The sequence below is a fragment of the Phyllosticta citribraziliensis genome (genome assembly GCF_038025025.1).
Source record: "Phyllosticta citribraziliensis strain CPC 17464 chromosome Unknown J3D65scaffold_1, whole genome shotgun sequence".
Taxonomy (NCBI): Eukaryota; Fungi; Ascomycota; class Dothideomycetes; order Botryosphaeriales; family Phyllostictaceae; genus Phyllosticta; species Phyllosticta citribraziliensis.
The window spans coordinates 615104-633968 of NW_027117338.1; the positions used below are offsets into that span (position 1 = coordinate 615104).

At 55.0% G+C, this 18865-nt stretch overlaps 8 protein-coding genes across 8 annotated transcripts; 5 read left to right on the top strand and 3 right to left on the bottom strand.

Annotated features, from left to right (window-relative positions):
- Positions 1-1419: 1419 nt before the first annotated feature.
- J3D65DRAFT_608785 (putative extracellular lipase) lies at positions 1420-3298 on the bottom strand. Its single transcript, XM_066798621.1, has 2 exons — positions 3192-3298; positions 1420-3138 (listed from the first exon to the last, which is right to left on the bottom strand). The coding sequence occupies exons 1-2, from the start codon at positions 3281-3283 to the stop codon at positions 1503-1505; spliced, it is 1728 nt and encodes a 575-aa protein (XP_066659433.1). The 5' UTR covers positions 3284-3298; the 3' UTR covers positions 1420-1502.
- Positions 3299-3382: 84 nt separating this feature from the next.
- J3D65DRAFT_8862 (putative MFS transporter) lies at positions 3383-5842 on the top strand. The gene is made up of 6 exons (XM_066804230.1): positions 3383-4243; positions 4292-4566; positions 4613-4933; positions 4983-5222; positions 5271-5606; positions 5677-5842. Exons 1-6 carry the CDS (start codon positions 3868-3870, stop codon positions 5701-5703), a joined length of 1575 nt encoding a protein of 524 aa, XP_066659434.1. The 5' UTR covers positions 3383-3867; the 3' UTR covers positions 5704-5842.
- On the top strand, positions 5818-7603 carry J3D65DRAFT_608792 (uncharacterized protein). The gene is made up of 3 exons (XM_066798622.1): positions 5818-6109; positions 6161-6369; positions 6429-7603. The coding sequence occupies exons 1-3, from the start codon at positions 5907-5909 to the stop codon at positions 7301-7303; spliced, it is 1287 nt and encodes a 428-aa protein (XP_066659435.1). The 5' UTR covers positions 5818-5906; the 3' UTR covers positions 7304-7603.
- On the top strand, positions 7597-8850 carry J3D65DRAFT_8657 (peroxisomal biogenesis factor 11). Its single transcript, XM_066804229.1, has 2 exons — positions 7597-8219; positions 8285-8850. Exons 1-2 carry the CDS (start codon positions 7899-7901, stop codon positions 8789-8791), a joined length of 828 nt encoding a protein of 275 aa, XP_066659436.1. The 5' UTR covers positions 7597-7898; the 3' UTR covers positions 8792-8850.
- A 58-nt stretch (positions 8851-8908) lies between these two features.
- Positions 8909-9343, bottom strand: J3D65DRAFT_598864 (uncharacterized protein; the record flags this gene model as incomplete). The annotated part of the gene is made up of 1 exon (XM_066797868.1): positions 8909-9343. One exon carries the CDS (start codon positions 9341-9343, stop codon positions 8909-8911), a length of 435 nt encoding a protein of 144 aa, XP_066659437.1.
- A 794-nt stretch (positions 9344-10137) lies between these two features.
- On the top strand, positions 10138-12602 carry J3D65DRAFT_682185 (uncharacterized protein; the record flags this gene model as incomplete). The annotated part of the gene is made up of 5 exons (XM_066803754.1): positions 10138-10171; positions 10221-10492; positions 10613-11668; positions 11719-11810; positions 11889-12602. Coding segments are annotated over 5 exons (1782 nt in total), but the record flags the coding sequence as incomplete, so codon positions are not given.
- Positions 12603-15956: 3354 nt separating this feature from the next.
- On the bottom strand, positions 15957-17204 carry J3D65DRAFT_608807 (uncharacterized protein). Its single transcript, XM_066798623.1, has 2 exons — positions 16656-17204; positions 15957-16601 (listed from the first exon to the last, which is right to left on the bottom strand). Exons 1-2 carry the CDS (start codon positions 16949-16951, stop codon positions 16145-16147), a joined length of 753 nt encoding a protein of 250 aa, XP_066659439.1. The 5' UTR covers positions 16952-17204; the 3' UTR covers positions 15957-16144.
- A 350-nt stretch (positions 17205-17554) lies between these two features.
- On the top strand, positions 17555-18470 carry J3D65DRAFT_545668 (mitochondrial co-chaperone-like protein GrpE; the record flags this gene model as incomplete). The annotated part of the gene is made up of 3 exons (XM_066796780.1): positions 17555-17806; positions 17964-18371; positions 18438-18470. The coding sequence occupies 3 exons, from the start codon at positions 17555-17557 to the stop codon at positions 18468-18470; spliced, it is 693 nt and encodes a 230-aa protein (XP_066659440.1).
- Between the last annotated feature and the right edge of the window lie 395 nt (positions 18471-18865).

Genomic DNA, 18865 nt, shown 5'->3' on the forward strand with positions numbered 1-18865 from the left:
AGGGTAGGAGACGGGACCGAGTCTTGAGCCAAGGCGAACAGAGCGCCCGGTCTGACCAGGCAAACCATCTTGAAGCAACAGTGACGCCACAAGGAATCCGAGCCCTACTGTTGGCAGGGCCAAGCAGCCACAGTTGAACAAACAAGCGAGTGCGGCTGAATGATGGCCACTTGAATACTTTGACTGCGGACGTAGCTGAGATAAGCGACAGCTGTCGAAGTATACTGAAGTAGCAAAAATACCGCATCGTGCAAAAGAAGTCTGCTCTGGATGCTCCTCCTGCGCCTTGTTGACCGGTGGTTCAACAGCATGTCATGTGCTGATATCGACAGTCTCGGCAGCCTTGGCTGGTGCGACGAAGTGTTGGTAGGGGTGACAGTTGCTGCAATGTCAATGCTTCTGGGAGAGTGCGGGGGGCTTGGGGTCGGCGACTTGGAGGGACCAAGCCGTTGTGTATCCCTTGTGCTGACATTTGATAAATGCCGAGATGTGACCCAAAACATCTATTTCATGAATCTGGAATTCTCAGCCGCAGTGATTTCGAGTCATGACTGCCGCAATAGCCTTGAAATGGCTTTTCACAGAGAGCCGGCATACTCAGTTGACAGGTTAGTGGTCGATCTGGCGGCTGACAGATGAGGGTCCTTCGGTACTGACACCGCTCGAATGGTAACAAAGGCGAGCGAGCCGTAGCTATTCTGGGTGTTTGGTGAGCGCGGGTAGACCTGGAGCAGCCCAACTGGGGGGTGAAGTCGTGATTGGGTTGAGGTTTCGCGCGCTACTAGCCTCGAGTTTCAGCTACGAGGCGCGCTCCCGCCCGCATGATCAACAGCTCGCCGCACAGCGCAAGCCTCGCATGAGGCCAGATGCGTGTTTTCAGAATGGCAATGACGCATTTCGGCTGAGTAACTTTTCAGAGTCGGTTGATGGCATTCGGTAATCGGTCGGGTGATGCAGTCGAACGGCACGTTGGCGATTAGGCTTGATATATAAGCATCTTCGCTGTATTTTAGCTCAAGGCGCGTCGATCCCGAGGAAACCCTGTCCTGGCACTTTCCTAGGACCTGGTCGGTCATGGTTACCAGAAGCGTTCATCTGGAGGAAAGAGCTGTTGTCCACCAGTCGAAGTCGAGGTCGGCGATGGGAGAGGGTGCGGTGATCAATTGAGGGTTGGCGAGGCGAGCCAAACTTCGATTGTGCGTGAGTTGGCAGCAGACAGACGACAGGGTGGGTGTGTTGTTGAGGAAGGTGGAGAGTGACTGCCTCAAGCCCTCAACGGACCCGGACACGGACCAGCCCCGTGGCTCGCTTAGCGCACGGACCATCGCAGCGCCCTCCATGTCCATGTCCGGACTCCCGGGTTGGAGACATTGCGGTGGACGCATACCGCGTTCCATGCAATTTGTGTTGGATGCTTTCGTCTGCTTCTTATTCAGGCTTTTGCCTTGACTGGGACTTTGAAGATGAGCAATAGATAACGCAGCTGTATGTACACATGTTGTCTACTGGTGGAGCTTCGGGCCCTTGGACCACCACCAGTCGCACTCTTTCCTCGCCCACTCGTCATCAACCATCTGCGTCGTAACGCCAACACCAGAACCACCGGCCTGCTCGTCGTTGCCCAGCCCAAAGATCATCTTCTTTTCCGCCTCGCCCTTCTTATACGGCAGCCATTCTGCGCGCTCCGGTCCCTTGCCCTTCAGCGCGTTGGGGTCGCCCTTTTGCGTAATGAAGCTCGTCCAGTACGCGTGAACCTCGCCGGCAAGCTTCTCCTGGAAAGCCGACACCTTACGAGGACCGGGCGAGTACGTCTCGTAAACGTACTGGTTTCCGTGGTTGGCCCCTTCAAGGACTGTCTGATTCACAGCCCAGTGGTACAGGTACACGGGCTCCTCCTGCCCAGCCGACGCGTGCAAGACTGTAGAGTGTACCGGACATACGTAAGCGTAGTGCGCATATGCAGCCTCGGCACGCTTGTACTGCTTGCCCAAGCTGAGAGGACGCGTATCCAGGTATGGCGACGCGCTGTCCTTGGACGGGTCAGGGTACAGCTTCTCCAGCTCAGAAATGTCCTTTTCTGAAAGATCGGGATGCAGCGTCTTGAAGTACTGCGGAAACTCTTCGGGCTTGTCCAAAGAAGTCGGCACATACGACGCAGCCTCGTTGGTGGTGAACCCCGTGAGGATCGGAATCTTGTGCCAAATGCCAGATTCCCATGCCTCGGTCGGCCGCCCCTTGAGAATCTTTCCGTCAATGGTAGGCTGGAATGCCCACCGGAGAGAAGGGTTGTACTCGTCAAACACGGCAAAAGACGCTTGAATGACCTTGTCGGCTGGAGCCTCGCGCAGACACTCAAAGACCGAGTCTTCGGAAACGTGGCCACAGCCGGCCAGCTTGACGTATTTTTCAAACTGGTCCTCGTGCAGAGGAGCACTGGGCTTGTGGACGGCCCGTGCCGTCGTACCTCCAGACTCAATGATGGCGCGTTGGAAGAAGGGCTCGTCGGTATTCATAATCATGTGCCCAATCGCGTGGGCGCCGGCGCTGAGACCAAAGACGGTGACATCCTCGGCGTCGCCGCCGAATTCTCCAATGTTCTCCCGGAACCAGTTGAAGAAAAAGATCATGTCGCGCAGTCCAAGATTCAAAAGGCCTTCCTTTTCCGTGACGTGCGAGGGGAGGAATCCGAGGGCTCCAATGCGATATTGGAAGCTGACGCCGATAAAAGGACTCTCAGACCAGCCCACCATCGACGGTAGATCCGTCATGTGAGCATAGCCGCGGTTGAAGGCGCCTCCGTGAACGTAAAGAGCGACCGGAAGCTTCGCCGTGCTGTTGACGCCTGCAGGGCGGAAAACATTCACCACCAAACAGTCCTCGTCGTACGGCGCGGCCATTCCACGGAACGACTTTCCAGGGCAGACTGGGCCATACTCTGCGGCGTCAAAGGTCCTGTTCGATTGTGGCAGAGGCTCCAATGGCTTGAATCTCCTAGAACCGGCGGCATCCTGGGAATAGGGAAAGCCGCGGAAGGCCTCTACGGGATGAGGCCAGTCTCCATTGAGCGTTGTGCCGACGACTTTGCCTTGGGACAAAGTTACGGCGGGCCGGTCGGTCTGCGCGGAGAAGGGGAGGTAGCTACGAATCTGAGATGAGTGGAATGTCGCGTCATGTCAAGAGGTCAAACGTACGGAGCGAGAAACTGCTGAAGCTCAAACGTGTGAGCTAGCGCAAGAATAACCGAGAGCGCCAAAACCAGCGCTGAAACCCGTACAAAGGCCATTGCAAAGCAAACAACTTCAACGAAAAGGCTCTACAAACTCTTCGCCATGAACACGATTTCGCTTCATTATATACGCTCCACGCAACCGCCCCTGCACCCCCGCAGTGGATGCCGTTCTGTTGATTCCCGTCGGCTTGGACCCGATGGCGGTCAACGTCGGCATCAAGAGCCACGCCCCGAAGACCTCAAGTGCAACACCCGCCGCCAAAGCCTGAGACTCTGGTCACATTGTGCCCTTGCTCAAATCCCAAAAGATATCCGGCATCAAAAGTGACTCCGGTTCAGGCACGCCAGTCGAGGCGGTGATGTCAGTCGATCCGTCGGCGAATAGCGTGACAATCCGATCTTATCCAAGCCAAGACTGCATTATCAAGTCCGTGTGCATACACATCAGTACGAGATGGACTATGTCGCTCGACTTCTTTCTCCAGTCTTGGATTCAGGCTATCTGCCACTATCAGGTGGCTTATCACGCGTAGTGGCGATTTCAGCTTCAATAAGTAGTGGTGCATCAAAATGGCTTTCGTCGACGTCCGTCCCGATTCACATCTTCGAGAACCGTTCCTTCACAATTCCAAATCGCCATGAGCTCTGAAAAGCACATGGACGGCGCCTACGAGGCCGAATTGGCCACCGCCAAATCAGACCTCGAAAAGTCATTGTCGATAACCCAAAAATCCGTGGGAGAAGGAGAGGTTGTCGAGCTCGATCAAGCCGAGGTGTTTCTTCGCGAAAATGGCTACGACTGGGGACAAGTTGAGACCATCCTCGACGACAAGCAAAAGATGAAGGCGTTGTACAGAAAAGTGGACAAGCTCCTGCTTCCCCTGCTCTGCGGCACCTACGTGCTACAGTATATTGACAAATCGACGACCTCTTACGGCGCAGTCTTTGATCTGCTGAGCGCGACCAACATGAGCGGAGACCAATACTCTTGGACTGCAAGCATCTTTTATTTTGGTAAGTCCAGGTCTGGAGTGGAAGTGATCAATGCCTGACTTGTTTTAGGCTATCTGTTTTGGGAATATCCAGCCAGTTACCTCGCTCAGCACTACAGAACCGGCAAGGTCGTCGCTGGCACCATCATCGGTTGGTCCAGCGTCCTGATGTTGACTGCAGCCTGCGAGAGCTTTGGTACCATCGCTGTTTGCCGGTTCTTCCTTGGATGTTTCGAAGCGCCAATCACGCCCTGCTTCATGTTGATCGTCTCCATGTGGTACACTAGAGAACAACAACCATTCAGAGCAGGTTGCTTCTACTGCTGCAACGGAGTCGGCTCTTGCGTACGTGTTCGTCAAGCTTCCGACACAAAACGCTAACTTTTCAAAGCTCGGCGGTATCTTCTGCTACGGAATCGGCCAAATTGACTCGTTCCCCGTCTACAAAGCCATCTTCCTGATCTGCGGTGGATTGACATTCCTCTGGGGTCTCGTTGTGATGTGGTTCCTCCCCGACAGCCCCATGACAGCGAAAGGGTTCACCTTGGAGGAGAAGGCAGCCCTGCTTGGAGTTGGCCGGAGAAACCAAACGGGCAGTCTGAACAGGACCATCAAGCCGAACCAGATCAAGGAGGCATTCATGGACCTGCAAGTCTGGATTCTGTTCTTCTTCGTTCTTCTGAATGAGCTCATCAATGGTGGCGTTGCAAACGTAAGCCTTTCGCCGAACATTCGTGTTGAACCACACTGACATCGTCCAGTTTGGCAAGCTCATCATCAAGGGCCTCGTTTCGGACCCTCTGTCGACTACGGCACTTGGAATCCCCCAAGGCGGCTTTCAAGTTCTCTTCGTCCTGTCCGGCGGCTTTTTTGCCTCGTACTTCAAGAACTCGAGGACAACAATCATGGCCATATACCTGCTTCCAACCATCGCCGGATCGTGCATGCTGTGGAAAGTTCCCAGGACCGACAAGATTGCGAGTCTTTTTGGCTACTACATTGTAAGTCCCCTTGTATCCCCTTTCTCACACAGTCGCTGACTCCATCAGGTCGGAGCCTACGTCGCATCACTCACAATCGCGCTCCAAATGCCCGCAACCAACATTGGAGGCTACACCAAGCGCGTGACAGCAACAGCCTTCGTCTTCCTGGCCTACTGCATCGGCAACATCATCGGCCCGCACGCCTTCCTCGACTCCGAAGCGCCCATCTACCAAACCGGAATCAAGATGATTCTGTGCTGTGCCTGCATCCAATTCGCGCTTGCAGTCTTTTTGCGCTTTTGGCTCACGAAGCGGAACAAGGAGCGCGACGCAAAAGCGGCAGCAGCAGGAGTCGACGGCGCGGCGGAAGACGAGCCGCTGTGGGACAAGACGGATTTCGAGGTGCGTCCATCATCATTTCCCTGTCAGAAATGTCGTGTCCCCGGGTACTTTACTGACTCTCCTTGCTTAGAACCCGGCGTTCCGCTACTCGCTATAGAAGGCGCCAGGGGTGCCGAAACACGTTTTTCTTTCCCTCGTTACGCAAGGCCATGTAATTTCTTTATTCTCACTCTGATATCCTAGATATGTAAAATGTGACGCATTTGACGATTTTACAAGAGAATTCGGCTTTTTTCTTGCTCAAAGCGTGTTGGGCTGCTTGAAGAGCATTCGCTGGGTGTGTGACAAGTGCGACTTTCCATGCAAGTCTGGCGGGTGCATGCATGCAGAGAGCCCGACAATTCCCCCCATCCGACATTGAATTTAAGAGCGTCTGACACCTGTCAAGCCTCTCATCAATATGACCGTTTGCTTCCAGGAAATATGGCGCCGCGCAAGTTCTCATTGGCCGCGTTTGCCTCGCTGCTGAGGAAGAAGCCGGCGGCAAAGGACAAGATTCTCGTGTGAGTTGACCGGAATTGTCGGACCGCGGGGCTGAGCTGACGAGATAACAGATTGGGCGCTGGAGAGCCCGTTGGAGGAGCAGTTCTGGCCGCCATTGTCCAAAAGTACTCCAAAGATCTCAACATCGTGGCCGCCGTATCGACGCGTCACGAGGCGCAGAAGCTACAACAGCAACACCCAAGCATCCGAACAACCATCGGGAATGTCGAGAACCCAGCGTTTCTCGAAACGGCAGCGCAAACGGCCAAGATAGTCATCAGTACAGTCCAAGGCACCTCCAAGGCAAATCCAAAATTCTAAAGTCCTCTGTGTGGATAGATACCCATGCATCGCCCAGCTCGAGCGCTGCCACGGCCGCCGCACACCTAGTCCACGTCCTCTCACACAACGCGTGCACGCACACCTTCTACATCCACACCAGCAGCATCGCTGTCCTGGAGGCTTCGCCCAGCGATCCCACGGCCCAGCGTAGCGAAACCATCACCACAAAAGCCCGCGAGGAGACGCAGCTGAAGCGGAAGGGTGATGTGCGGGCAAGCGTGCACAGAATCTGGAACGACGTCGCCGACATTGACGAGATTCGCGCGCGGCCGGCGAGTGATGGATACGCGCGCGTCGACGCGGCTGTGCGGGAGGCTGTACGGGCGGCGGAGAAGCGGAGCGGAAAGAGGAGGAAGAAGGGCGGGCAGCAGCGTGTTAGGCTGGCCGTTGTGGCACCCGGCGTTGTATATGGGAGTGCATCGTTATCGACCCATGGCTCAGGCTCACCTCAAGAGATTTCTGGAGGGATTGGCATGAGGGATGAGAGAGAGGTAGGTGTTGTACATGTGGCGGACTTGGTGCAGTTGTATCTGCTCTTGGTGGAGCAGGCGGTCCTGGTGCCGTCTGCTCAGGGGAAGAATGAGAAGGCGAGGCCGTGGGACAGGCGCGAGTGGGCTTGGGAGGAGTGTTGGGGGCTGCATGCTTTTTACTTTGCGGTTGCGGAGCACATGAGAGCTGGGGAGTTGAGAAGATTGCACACGGAGAGCAGTCGGCGGATTGAAGAAGATGAGCGCTGTGGGGATCAAGAAAGTGATAGGATGGCCGAAAAAAAGGACAATGATGTGGTTGTTGAGATGCGATGTTACAGCGAGCGGGCGAAGTGGATTCTTGGGTGGGTGCCGCATGAATGGCATGAATGGCATGATTGGTAGATTGGGATGTTGAGAAAGAGAGACGACTCAACTACGAGTGACAGCGGCGTTGTTTCCTCTCTTTCCGTTATTCACACTCTTGTTGGACTACTTTTGAGAATTATTTCAAGCAAAGGTCGACCACAAAATGGGAACCAACGAACTCTGGGGGACCTGGTGGGCTTATACCATACCCCAAAATCCGCACGCCGAGGTTACCCCTTTGGGATTCAGGTAGCCACCCGGGGTTTTGCCGTTCCCTTGCTGCTTCGGCGAGTTTCTTCAAGGTTTGAAACAAAGACATCCTCTCTTCTTTGTCCTACAGAGTAAAAAACAGCTGCCTTCGATGCCATCCGTACAAACGACGTCGATTAGTGATGGCGGACTTCGGAGCGGGGAGAGAACGGTGTTCACATGCAACTGCAGCCATCAGTCTCGGCATCTCAGCTGAGAGGCCGGAGACCCACATCAGCCCTATACGTAAGCGATAACGCGAGCGCAGACCCTGAGCCCGCACCCTACTTCTCCATGCCGGATCGTCCTCGGACCTGTTCAAATCACCATTGTCGTTGACCGCACTCGCCGCCAGCCTTCGCTGGCCGAGCACCCTCCAGCCATGTCTCTCGTCGAGTTCACCAACTTCATGAACAATGCCGCGGCGTTGGAAAAGTTCCTCAAGCTGCTGCAGGGCTTTGCGCAGCTCGGCATGAGCGTCTTTGCCTCGGCCCAACTCGTCGAGACGAGCACTTTGCTCCGCAAGCACTTTGCTCTGGGTCGACGCTACTTCCGCGTCTTCAAATGGATTGACTGCGCACTGGCAGCTTCTGCTGTCCTCTGCGGAGATGCAAGCGGCGGCAAAGAAGGAATTCTAGCCATGTTGAATGTGGCCAAGTGGAGCTATTTGGGCATGTTTCTCTTCACTGAAGCACTCACCCTTGTATGTTGCCAATTTTTAATGTTGCTGCTCTACATGCGGTGTTCCCGAAACTTACTCTTCCTCAGTTGGATGCCATGGATCTCAAAAAGTTTGAGTGGACGCCCATGATCTTCACCGAGGCCATGCGCTTCTGGTTCTATTCCATTTCTTGTGGGCTGATTCTCATTGGCTACGACTTGTACCTGAACAACAGGGACATGGTCCGCACGGAGAAGGAATATGAGCTCATCGAAAACACACCCGATGACTCCCCGAAAAGCGTAAGCAACGGGAAACCTAAAGCAAACGAAAAAGCCAAAACCAAGGACCAAGATCAAAAGCAAGAGAAAGGACAGCTGAAGCCGGATTGGATTCCGAAAGACGCACAGTTGTCTGCAAAAAGACGGCAACTTGAGCAAGCAAAGGCCCGCCGTAGATCTCTCCTGCGCCAACTGTTCGCCAATGCCTGTGATCTCCTCACCCCCGGATCAATCGTCAAGTACACGCCAGTCCACCCAATCCTGGTCGCTGTCACGAGCATTATTAGTTCGTTCATATCGTCACAGGATCTATGGATGCAAATCAACAAATGATTGGGAAAATGGTCTCAATTTCTACTTCTCTACAAATCACTTGGATTCTACGACCAGATCCGGCTGTCTAGTTTGTCAACACATGACTGTCGCGTCGGTCAACGACGCAGGGGTACTCTAGACCATGTGGACCGGTTTCATCTCGCTCAGCTCAATGTCCTCAAACTGCTCCGCGGGCCTTGGGCGTCGGGACGAGCCAGCGCGCGTGCGCGTCGACTGGAACTTCGGGAGCGCATCGGAATTCCTCGCCTTTGGCCGCCTGGGTGAACTTACCTCGCGTCTCGTAGACGGTCCCGCAACCACAGGCCCCGGCCGCGTCAATGGGACAGCCTCTTCAAGCGCTCGCGCCGTGCGATAAGGACGCGCGCCTGTGCGGGCCCGCCACTCGGGCATGAAGTCCCTCGCGCGTGGCGTAGTGAGGACGTAAATGATGCTGCTCAGAATGGAAATGGCCATGAAGAGGATGATGACCAAGGTCACAACGAAGACGGGGCCGTGTTCAGAGTACTCGGCGTGCTCTGCGCGTTCAACGAGCTTGGAGAGCGCCGCCATTGTGTCTGATGTTTGACCTGTCGTAACTATTGAGATAAGGGGGTTGTTCGAGATTAAATATATTTTGAATGTTCAGACGTTGACATTGTTTTGGCGTAATTTTGAACAATGTGGGGTGTTGCTGGGCGCAGGTGCAAAGCGAGGGAAGAGACGAATGAAGTGATGAACATGGAGCTGCCGGATCATGGTCAGTGATGTTGTTTGATTTCCATAGGAGTGTGATGGGGTGTTCATCTTTAGCGCGGTTTGGTGTTGGATTTAAGAAGAAGCCAGTGATTCAGGCAGAAGATGCTTCCCACGCGCAGAGTCTCCCCGCCGTTGCCTGAATGGTGGGCTTGCTAGACACATTCCAAGTCACAGGGCTGGAAGGCTGTTGATCGGCTGTCTCATTGTTCCTAGACAAATGCCTTTGTTCACGTTGGTTGGTCGGCGACCTGATTTTCGTCGGGAAGTTTCGAAGTAGCCGCCTCTTCATGGCGGGGATCATCAGCCAGTCGGCCAAGACTTTCAATCTGATTATGGCAAGATGCTTAAAGTTGACAGGGAGCATGGCTGAATTCGCGAGGTCAGGCTTCAAATAGCGGTAGAAACCACGTCTATGGAAACGAGCTCCGTGTTTTTGTCCGTCTTCGCGTCGCCCTCGTCTCCTCTCTGCACGCCAGGGCCAGGATCGCCAGCCTTCACCTCGTGCTGCTTCTTGACGATGCTCCGCCCGCATTGTTACGATCTTCAGTGTTACCCTCCCCGCTTTGCCCATTATCCGACAAGCTCTTCACGCCCATATGACAGATGGCCGGCCGAAGAAGCTGCAACGCGCCTCCCGGGCCTGTATGACCCCTCATCTAGACTTTCCAGGCCCCACATTGACGCTTTCTAGGTGATTTTTGTCACAAACGCAGCATCAGATGCAAACCCAGCGAAATTGACGGCCAGCGTTGCCAAAACTGCGTCGATTTCGACATAACCTGCACCTACACGCGCCCATGGCGTCGAGCAAGAGGCCCTGCCACCGGTGCCAGCGGCAGCAATGCATCGCCCGAGCCCAATGGAAACCGACAGGGCAGCGTTCAGTATTCGCACGACACGCGAAGCAGGCAGGCTTCACAATGCGACCGCCAAAAGAGCTCAGATACCTCTCTCACGAGCCGAGTCCGACCGTCCGAACCACGACAGGCCATACGCCCCGAGAATGTTCACACCAACCGCATCACCAGGAGCAAGCCTGAGGACCGCCAGTGTACGGCGTACGGAACCGATCCGCTGGGAGAGGCTTGGAAGGGTTTTGCTTTGGCATCTCACTCGACGCTCGTTGCTTTTGCGGAACTATACTTTGACGCCATCTACCCGATATACCCGTTGTTCCACAAAAAGACATTCTTGGACAAGGTGCGCAATCGCGATTACCTGCGAGAACGCGGCTTCTACGCGTCGACTATGGCCGCTTGTGCCTTGGTGGCGGCGCGCGCAAGAGATGGAGCTTTGGTACCTGGTACCGAAAGTCAAGTCCCCGCAGGCGAGATACCGCCAGAGACGTTTTATGCGGCTGCCAAAGATTCCATCCCCAGGGACTATACTGCTGCGTCGGGCTTGCACTATCTTAGAGCATGCGCATTGCTCGCCATTGGAAGCATTCAGCTGGGCAAGATCGACGAAATGCATGAGTATCAAGGACGATACTTTACTCTCGTTGCACTCCAGCGATTCTACGACGAAGCGTCTTGGCCAAAAGACATTTCGCTGATTGAACGAGAAGAGCGACGGAGACTCTTCTGGTCCACATACACGCTCGATGTCTACTCGTCCATTGTTTGGAACGGCCAGCTGTTCTCGCGAGAAGCACATGTGCACGTGGGATATCCAACAGAAGCCGACGACGATCACTTGGAAGAAGCGCCAGTGGGGCTTCAAGATCCTACGTGTTGGATGCACGGCTGGAACTTCACCATTGACATTTACCGAGTCATGGAGCATGCCATCAACCGCCTACGCGCCCACCGTAACGTTAACATGTCATTGCGGCCTGTCCAAACATTTTTCACTCCGGAATCTTTTTCCCCATCGGGCTTACTGCAGGCCGTGTTCGACATGTGTAATCGATTGCCGCCCTCATTCAAGGAAATACGTCCTATGACGGGAGATCAAAAGAAGGACATATTTGGATTCCAAGCCGCCAATGCCCAGGCTACTGTTCAGCTTCTTCGAATGGTTCTATTCTCCATTGAAGACACTCCTGACATTGAGCAAAAATGTAACGTCGCGGCGGAGCTTCTGGCAGTCTTTCAGAGTGTGCCCAAGGCATACTTGAAAGTAATTAGCACGCCCTTGGTACGTCTTCATCTGTATTGCCCTCCTCGCGTCTGCTAATAGCACATCAGATCTATCATCTGGCAGGCATTGGAACGATCCTAGGGTCTGTCATTGAGAGTGCGCTGTCAGAGGCATCTTACCAACGGGTTCGAGGCATGCTGTACGTGAAGATTTGCCCCCGCACATCAAAACAACCTGGGCCGAAAAGGAGAAAGCTCACTAACAAATTTTCGTCTAGTCTGTCCATGGCCGATCTACTTGAGAACCTCGAGTCGGGCCTGACCCTCGACGGCGGCACGAGCCGTGGTCTGCGGCTCCAAGTCGACCGTATCGACGAGTACATGCGCGTCCAGCGGGCTCAGCTCGTACCCAGTTTCCAAAACACGATTGCGGATATTACAGGCGCAGTCCCGGCTCCGCGACAGCCCTTCCTCGCGTCGAATGGAGTCGGGCACCTGCAGCCCCGATCGGAAATCCAGTTGCCGCCAGAGTTGCTCGAAGATTGGCCTTGGGCTGGCGACCTTTCCCAGCAGGACTATGGTCCGTTCCCTTTCGGCTTTGATTGAACCTTCAGCGCCTTTGCTTTGGAAGCTGGTGATCGCTCGTCGCGGATTCCTTGGGGTTCTCTCGTGAATGCTGCTGGAAAGGCCAAGTCCCGCTGCAGACAGAGGTGTCATACCCATCCTGTGTTCTGGGAAATGAGCCTGCCAGGCGTTCGATCGAGACTCTTCCCAGATTCGTCTGGTTCGCCGTGATTGTCATTCTCTCGTCGGTTCGCAGATCTCTGTGGTATCTGCCAATTTCCCAAGGCCAAAGGAGAAAGCGAAGAATTGATTTCGTTGAGCCTGATTTTCAAGAGGATGATTGGACACAGACGTGAAAGAATATGGAAGAGGGTAATTGATGTTGAACGCCAAAGGTTGGGGGTCCGCGCGCTTCGACACGGCAAAGAGCAAAAACCATGGCAATAAGAGGTCTCATGCCTCTCAATCCTACCATGATCACTGCCAAGCAACGAATTTGATGAGTCCGATATCAGGGTGAGATCTTGAGGTAGCATCAGAATCTCGAGATTGCGCGTCAATACATCTTGCAACAAGACCGCTGGTTTCCCAAGGCCGAATTCCATGAGCCATCAGGCGACAATGAAGACACCACCAGCTAGAAACTTCAACCTTTCCTGTTCAGTAAACACACTGGTCCTTTTCTGACGTATTCAACATGTCATGCCTGCTTTACTCCAAGGCGAGTGGCTATGAAGCAATATCGATATCGAGCACAATGCAGCTTCAGCCAGCCCGCTGTAACGTCGACGCGTGGCTCCACATACAGAGCTATCACATAGCAGGTGTAGCATCATCACAGCCACACTATCCAAAGAGCAGCCGCATGAAAGCTCCTTGGCAGAAACAGGAACGAAAAGAGATCGACAAGCCAAGTTCTGCTTCTTCTGCAGCAAAGCCCAAGTGTTGTATTTTTAGAAAGATGCCTCCATCGCGCTACCGCGCTTGCTCTGCTCACTATGGTGTGAAGAACGGGCCCATATCCAGGACATCAGGTTACGACGGAAGTCATGCTGCGCCGTTACTGGTGCTGCTGGGTCGGGATGCCCGCCTGGGCAGTTTGGCATTGCCTCCAAGCAACGGGCCGTTTTGTCTTGTCTTGGACCCAAGACCATTGGCCTAGCCAGGTGGGAGTTCTTGTCGAGGTGCTCTCTATCGTGACAAGGGAGCGTAAGGTGTGGGTGCTCCGTACGTTGCCTCGGAAGTCTGAGCTGCGACAAGAGTCACGGCCAGCGATACGAAAGATCTCACACTTCCCGCCAAAGACAAGATCCAACCCAGAACAAAAGCCTTCCCATTACATCATCGGTGTGGGTGGTGAGAAGTATCAACAACTCCAGGCAACAGCCAAACGACCACCTCGCATCCGCGCCACAAGCTGCGGCCATCGCCTCACCTGAGCGCCGAGCTCCATCACACGGAGAAAGACTTGCTCCTTGTGCGAGCTGAGCGTATCGTACTGCCTCCATGAATCTCTCACGACGCGCTGCCTTTTGCGCCTCAATGAGCCCACTCCCTCGGTCAAGACTCGAGACACTTAGATTTCTCTGCGTATGATTGCCTGTTAGGTTCCCCCGCTTGCTCGTCATCGTTTTCGACGCGCAAGCGACTGCTGTTGTGAAGTCTGATTGGGTGCACATTTTGCTGGTGGTGTTGATTGATACGGATTCACGCGGCACTACTGGTGGCAGGGAGGGTAGATGGATGGATGGAATAATGGGTGAAGCATGGTTACTGCGAGTTCAGGAAGACCGAACAGAAGCAAAAGAAAGTCTCAAATCTATGCTCCAAATGTTGCTTGTGTCGAGAAGAAACAAGAGTTCGCCTGCTACCTGCATACTCACACTTGGCATGCTCGCGCTCTGCATACTCGCACAATTGCGCTCGAATCGCATCTCTTCTCTCTAGACGTCACTGCATCATGCGACTCACCTCGCAGCCACTTTCCATCTACCAAGCACCCCAAACTCACGGCTAGCCCCTCGCACACCTCAAGCCACCGCCGGTGAACATCCTCAACCCTACCCGCAACAACCACCCGCAACCATCCGCAGCGCCATGCGAACCAATCAGCATAATCACAGTACGCCTGGCCTCTCTCGCACGCCTTTCATTTTCCAAGCCGTGCCCTCCCCGCCCGCCAGTTCTCCCCCCCCCCCCCCCCCCCCAGCAGAAATATCTCTCATGTACATCGTAGTCTTCCCCGATCGACTCATCTCGGTACGCGTGCAGAGATACGGACGTACATGAGCTCGGAAATTGAAAGCAAAAAAAATTCAAACAGCCAAGTCACGGCTACGCCCCCGCCGCGCCACGCTAGCTGCGGCGCTGTGCGGTGCCGGGAGAGTACCGCCAAGCCTGGCAGCCCAGCTGCTGGACAGCGGGCGGGAAGAGCAGGGGAGCGCTGCGCTGGCCGACAAGACGGGCGGGGTTTGCTTGGCGGAAGGAGCGGGTCGGGCTCTTTGGGGAGGCTTTGCGGTGGAGTTGTGGAAGGCCTTTTGGGGGAGAAGTGTGGTTGTTGGGGAAGATGTGGGCTGTGTGTGAGGCCTTGAAGGCGAGGGCGCGGACAAACATGGAATGGGGTTGTCAAGGGGGGTTTTGTTCAGGGGTGGTGTTTTGGAGAGAAGGTTTGGCGGTGGGAGATGCGCGCTGCTGCAGTGAACGAGCAGTTATGTAACGTCAGGGCTTTTCAAAGACTTACGGACGAAAAACTCGCCCACTGAACAAGATTGGAGCAATGTTTCATTTCCGTTCGTCTTGACTTTCCTCTTGTCGTCGTCGAACAACATGTTCGGTTGTCGGTTAGCGACTAAAGTATACAGTGGCGGGCAGCCTCTGCGCCACAACTCAATTGGCCCGTCTGTTCGGCTTGTCTACCTCACATTTCAACAAGCATTCGTTTCCAATCCGACGGCTGCTCCCTCTTTGCACTCCCGAAGCCACCATCCCATCCCATCTCATGACCCCGCGCCGCCCTCGTCGTCTGGGCATACATCATCTGTCAGATGCTTCTGATCGGCGCCTAACAGGGGACCCCCCTTTGCTCTTTCATGTCCTGCCAAACGCCTTACTTCGTCACATCGTCTTGTCTTGTCCCTCCACCGCAGCACGGCGGAGCGAACACTGTGGGTCGCTCTCGGTTCGCCTTGTCTTTGGCGGAGAGATGATCCCGCCCACCAGCGGCCTGTCACTTGACCCAGGAACCCGCATCGCCCTCGGTACGTATCACAATGAGCTCTGCCCAGCCCAAGACCGCAACAGATCGCCTACCGGCCCGTACCTGGTCGAATCCCGGCTCAGGAACTGGTCGGGCGACCAGCCAACCAGCCAGGCCATGCAAGAGTAACCAAGATGCTGGCTGCGTGTCGATTGTCGTTGGCTCGTTTGCCAAACAGACTTGACGTGACCTGACTTCATTCAACAGATGGGGCATGACGGGACGACGCGTCCGTCATGGAGGCGCAGCACAGCCAGCAGCACCGCCGGAGGCGCGCAGCGCAGCGAGCCGGACAAGCAAGCAGGCGCGGCTGCGGACGATGAGGCAGCAGTTTTTCTTTCGGGCTGGTTGGTCGTCGGTGCTGGTTAGGCGTAAAGGCTAACCAAGAGCTTTGGTGTGTCGCTGTTGATCTCGCGATGATTGTGGTCTGGCATTGAAAGTTAGGTAGTTCTCGGCAGAGTCGCTGGACGGGTTATATATATGCGTCGAGTCGACGCCGTTGATAGTGTAGTTTGCTATACCACAGGACCTGATCTCTCACAACGACCATCATCACCAATTACGACCTTTGACGGAAGGCCTTCGACATTGATTCAATCGCTGCCTGAGGTAACCTCAAAACAACCAAGTTGTCGCTCGCTGCTCAATCGACTCAACGCCATACATTCGCTTCGTTAGTCACATTACGCCGCTGTTCATACAGACAATATGCGTTCAGCAATCGCAATCATCCCGCTCTTCGCTCTTATGCGCCTGGGTCTCGCAGACTTGGACTGGAATGACGTCCCCGGAAACTGCCGCAGCCAATGCGAGCCAGTCATAAACATCTTCACCGACTGCGCTCGAGAGGTCGGGACGGACGCGAGCGTTGACTTCTTCCGCAACGGCACGCTGGACGTTGACCGGGACGGACGGCCAGATGTTGATGAGCTCCCGGGCCCTGGCCGTGTCGACCGCGACGGTGATGGAGACCTGGACGGCCCTGGCGACGACGACGGCCCTGGGGATGGTCGTGGCAACGACAATAACAACAACAACAACGACCGGGACCGAGATGATGATCCAGTCCTTGAGCAGAGATACGTTGATTGCGTGTGCAACAAGCAAAATGCCAGGACCGACATTCCAAACTGCTCCGACTGCCTCATCCGGAACGGCTACAGAGACAAAGGTTAGTGATCAGCAGAACAGATACAGTGAGACGACGACTGATTGGCACAAACAGAGGCCGGCGACTTTGTTCGCGCATGCAACTTCGCTGGAGCTGGCGTGCCCAATAACACTGCGAGCCCCACGGCCACCCTCACAACGACCAATGCTGCTGGCAGTACCATTTTGAGCACGCTGGCCCCCACTCCAACCAACATTACTGGAACCGGCGTCAACAACAACCAGCCAGTGCAGGCAACGGGAGCTGCGTCCAAGGTCGGCGCTCAAAACGTCCTTGTGGCTGCTGCGCTGGTGGGGTTGCCTGCTGCATTTCTCTAATCGTATCGTAAAGGGCGCGACGACCGGTAGCATTCATGCGGGACGGAGAGGGAAGACTGGTGGACGATTGGAATGCTCCATGGATCAGAATGACTCGATGATTGATTTTGCGTTGGTTCTCCTTGTATTGATAGTAATGGTCGTTGAGGATTGGTTGGCGGAGCGAACGGTACTGGCACTGGCACCACGGTCCCAGTTGGCTGCATGTGACGACGAGTAGTCAACGGCTTTTCGGTTTCTCATATGTATCGAGGCATCTTTCGACAAACGAATTGCGAATTTCGACGCGATTCTTCCTCATTGGTCTGATATTTGCGCTCGTGAACAAGGCTATCCATGCCCTGAACGCAGGGAGAAGTGTAGATGCGATGAGTACAGTCGTTGAGCAAGCAAGCGTGAGAATAGGGTTATTTTGGCGGTCGAAGGTGTTGGAAGACGTTGGTGGTTCGACCGGGCGATGTCGGTGTCGCGGTGGCGTCATTGGCGGGCGGCGGACAAGAAGCTTGGGCCACCACTTCGGGCAGCCCGTCACGTTGCGTCGTCCGAAATTTTGGAACTGCAAGCACATCTACACCACCACACACCACCTCTCAAATCGACCTGGCCGAGCCAATCCATTCCACACACGCCATCATCATGCTGTCCCGGTCCGTCTTCCGCGCCTCGCGCGCCGCAAACCTTTCCTCGCCGCTCCGCTCCACGCGCGCAGCTGCCACGCCAGTGCTCCGCGCCTCCGCCGCCGTGCCCTCGAGGTTAGGCGCCGCGCGGTGGTATTCGGAGGAGACGAAGAAGGAGAATGGCGACAAGAAGGAGGGTGGTGAAAAGAGTGAGATTGATGCGTGCAAGGAGCAACTCGACGCCAAGGGCAAGGAGGTTCTCGACCTCAAGGTGCGTTGATGGACCATCGAATCCGGTTGTCCGTGGTTGCCAATCAGCTGGGAAGACAATGGCAATGTCTTGCTATATTGAGAACGAGAGAGTCTCATGGCACAGCGGATCATGTCCTGATGAGCAGACTTGCTGACCTCGCCACCACCACCAACAGGACAAGTACCTGCGCTCCGTCGCCGAATTCCGTAACCTGCAAGAGCGCACCAAGCGCGAAGTAGCCGCCGCGCGGGACTTTGCCATCCAAAAGTTTGCGCGGGACCTGGTCGAGTCGGTCGACAACCTCGACCGCGCGCTGCAAACCGTCCCGGCGGACGCCATCACGGCGCCCGACGCCAACAAGGACCTGGTTGCGCTGCACGACGGGCTCAAAATGACGGACAAGATCCTGCTCGACACGCTCAAGAAGCACGGTCTCGAGCGTTTCGACCCGTCCCCCGCCCTCGAGAAGTTTGACCCCAACGTCCACGAGGCCGTTTTCCAGACGCCCATGCCGGACAAGGAGGACGGCGTGTGCTTCCACACGCAGCAGAAGGGCTTCTTGCTCAACGGCCGTGTCCTGAGGGTGAGTCCGCTCTCGCAGTGACTCGATATATCGATCAAAACTGACACATCTTTTTTCCAACCGCAGGCCGCCAAGGTTGGCGTCGTCAAGAACGCGTAAACCCACTCTTTCGCTGCTCCAAGGACACACAGAGACGAGTAAAGTACAGCATTGGAAAAGCATTCGGCGCCAACATAGAATGCTGTAAACCACCAGATTCGCTCCTCCATCTACCCCCTACCTCAATTGTACAATCTCAACACACCAACGAAATTTCTCTCCGTCTCTCGTACAACCTCGCCCTCCAACCATCTCATGGCCGCTTACTCCTTTTGAATTTTTTTGAAGCGCTCCCGGGTCCTCTATCTGACCGCCTGTTCGCAAGCCGCCAGCAGCAGCAGCAGCAGCAGCAACATCAGCGGTAGAAAAGACCAGAAAAGCGGGGCAAAAGCAGGCACGGCGTTGTATCGAAACTCTTCTTCCTAATTCTCCATCTCCACTGTTTGTACGACTAT